Source organism: Morus notabilis, unplaced genomic scaffold, assembly GCF_000414095.1.
Source record: "Morus notabilis unplaced genomic scaffold, ASM41409v2 Scaffold9757, whole genome shotgun sequence".
In the NCBI taxonomy this organism is placed as follows: Eukaryota; Viridiplantae; Streptophyta; class Magnoliopsida; order Rosales; family Moraceae; genus Morus; species Morus notabilis.
The window spans coordinates 1-3,012 of record NW_010362981.1 but is presented as its reverse complement, the minus strand read 5'-3'; the positions used below and the strand labels follow the sequence as shown (position 1 = coordinate 3,012).

General features: G+C 36.3%; 1 protein-coding gene across 1 annotated transcript; it reads right to left on the bottom strand.

Moving 5' to 3' along the window:
* Positions 1-257: 257 nt before the first annotated feature.
* Positions 258-2,306, bottom strand: LOC112092555 (exonuclease mut-7 homolog; the record flags this gene model as incomplete). The annotated part of the gene is made up of 6 exons (XM_024169007.1): positions 258-472; positions 577-693; positions 1,053-1,127; positions 1,259-1,395; positions 1,755-1,887; positions 2,122-2,306. Coding segments are annotated over 6 exons (731 nt in total), but the record flags the coding sequence as incomplete, so codon positions are not given.
* Positions 2,307-3,012: the final 706 nt, after the last annotated feature.

Below are 3,012 nucleotides of genomic sequence, written 5' to 3'. Positions count from 1 at the left end.
TAGTTCTGAGTTGCGCAATATCGTTAAGGTTTTTATTGGTGACCACAAGTATTGCACAAAGATAGTTCTTGGATTCATTTACGACCTGCACAATGGGGCGTTAGCAAACAATGCAAACTAAATTATTTGATTTCGAATAGGAAAGACCCCAGCAGTGAAAAAAAATAAATGATTTAGTTTCCAAATAGGAAGGCAGTGGCAAAAGGTAAAAAAGAAATGGAATGGAAACTAGTTAATGATTCAAAACATTAGGGAAACAGCAGGCCAGTCATTTCCATTGCTCCTAGTGAGTGAAAAATATTCACATAAATATCATTGTTCATCACCGTCCAATAAAAAGATATATTTACAGCGGAGTATACTAATTACTATGCTACCAACTGGATCATCAGTGCAACTTTCTATCAGCTTCTAATTTCTGATCTCTTCCACTTTGCCTTTTGGGCTTCTTGGGGTTATCCATATGTGAAACCTGTATGGTAAAAACAGAATTAACAGAAAGATCGATGAAGAACACAAGACACAAGAACGCGCAAACGCATCACTTGGAAACAGAGATCACAAAATTTCCCTTACAATGTAGGACTTCCACTCGATTTTTTCATGTCCCTCGACATCGTCAGTCTGAGAACGATTACGAACATGACAAAATATGGGAATAAGCACAGCAGCATCAAGAGCAGCATATTCCAGCTGAAAGAGCATATAGCATCAGCTTATTTGATTGCACGCCAAAATGGACGCATTTTTTCCATAGATCAAGCAAATAATTTCAGATCATAAAACTGTTCAAAAACACTGGGAGACCAGAACTTCGATTCGTACTACAATGCATTATTTTCAGTATGCAGCACAAGCAGAAACAAAAAGAATGCAAATCCCAGATCCCTCAAAAGAAATATCTTAGAAAAAGAACCTTGGAATAATTGTATGCAAGTAACTCTAAAACTCACCATACTGCTCCAATGAAAACAAGTAACAATCTCTCCAACCAAATCATAGCAACAAGACAACAATGAACTTGTTTACAGAGTCATGGAGAAGCAACTTACCTGATTCCGAGTCAACGGACGTTGTTCCCAGTTACTGTTTCGTCTTGTCTTGTTCAATCCAGCCCCTAGTATTTTCTGACAGCAGTAGTTATTAATACATTGCTCTTAGCTGAATATAGTGTCAACGCCATTAAAAGAGAAAAAGGATAAGGAAAAAATCAAGAATCATAAGCACGGACATTCAGAAAGATGCAGTATTATGTTACCTTTGCAAGCCCAGAGAGACCCCCACGAGGCTCCTTAAAGACATTCTGAATGTCCAGTAACATTTCATAGTGCTTGAAACACCCTAAATCTTCATAGGAATGAGCCAGCTGCTTTATATCACACTGAAAATTGTAACCTAAAACACGCATAAGCCACAAAGAAACCATGCTTACAGTTAATATTAGGAAGTATCCACGGGATATTTGACTAATGAAAAGGCTACGAATACCCCAGCCATATGAATAGTATAAATAATTATGAGACAAGCAGCGGACCGAACTTTTACTTGACAGGCAGCATTATATTATTCCCCATGGGGTTGTTTGGCACGCTTTTAGTCCAGTCCCATGTTTGGTATTCTAAAGTAGCAGACAATTAAGTAAACTTTAACTAAGAACCCTAGAGTGCAACCTATCACAAAACAGTTTATTCAAAAAATCATATAATTACAGGGAAGCAAGAGAATCCATTTTAATAATGCAGAGACTTACATACCAAGTTTTAAAATCCTAGGGGACTGCAAAATGCGAGTTAGACAGTTGTCCAGAATGTCAGGCACATCTTCAAACAACTTTATGAGGTCTAAGATGAAAACCATTTTATCAGAAGCGATTTGCATGATAGAAACCTGAAACCCGGATAAAGAAAGATCATTCCTTCTACACAAAACACATTGGCACACCGTTATCTGACCTCATTTTGATCAAACAAATAAGATATTACGTGGAGATCTATAAATAAAATGGTTGGCTGAAATTAGGGTCAAATATGACAGAACAATCAAACTATCAAGAATTGTCAGAAGAGAAAAAGATATCGCAAGAGATGCAACAATGAATCAGAGAAAATTTGTTATGATTACCTTGTTGGGTTTGCTGCCTTCTATGTAATTTGGTTTCCACTCACAATCAAGGCCCACAACTTTACATCCTTCAATGTGGCATGTTGCATTGCGAAGAGAATTAATCCCATCAATCCAAATTATGTCTTCGACAGCCAATTCATCAAGATTCAGGTAGCGACTATGCAGAAGACTTGCCTCAGGTACTATGTTTTTAGGAACAACAATAAAATAGAAAGACACAGAAGTCACAACTTGGAAAGAAAACTATTCAACACCAAACATAGCTTACATGCACATCCATGAACAGAGTATGCCTTATATGACTTTTTTTTTATTGCTGTAAAGCAAAAAATTACAGGGTGTATAGTACAGAGCAAAAAGGTGGGCGCCAAGATCCATATATGCATGTATGTAAGATAAGTGCAAGGGCATGGATCAAATATCAGTGCATCACGTAAAAACAACAAGGGTCTGAATAAAAAAGAAGAGAGAATTTGAAGACGGCAAATTATACAAGGATTTATAACCAAGAGGTTTGAATTTTAATCTGCTTCATTTTTATCCCTTTTTTTTTTTTTTTTGGTGATAGCAACAAATATATTTTTCATGAAAGAGATGTTTAAAGTAATATGAAGAACCATTAGAATGATCCCATAAAGAAAGGTAGACAAGGAAATGTGTCAAATTATAATTTTGCAAGTTAGTTTAGTATCCGTTAGCATGACTTTCACACCAGCCGATAACCAATACTTGCAAGGGTTGATTCGAGTTCTAAAGGCAAAAGGAACCTTTTTTTTCCCCCCTGAAGAAGGCAAAAATAAAAGGTTGATGAGACTAAATATAAACCATATAAAATGTCAAAGTAGACTATTGCACCATCCAAAAGTTGTGGGCAAGGAAAATTCATTT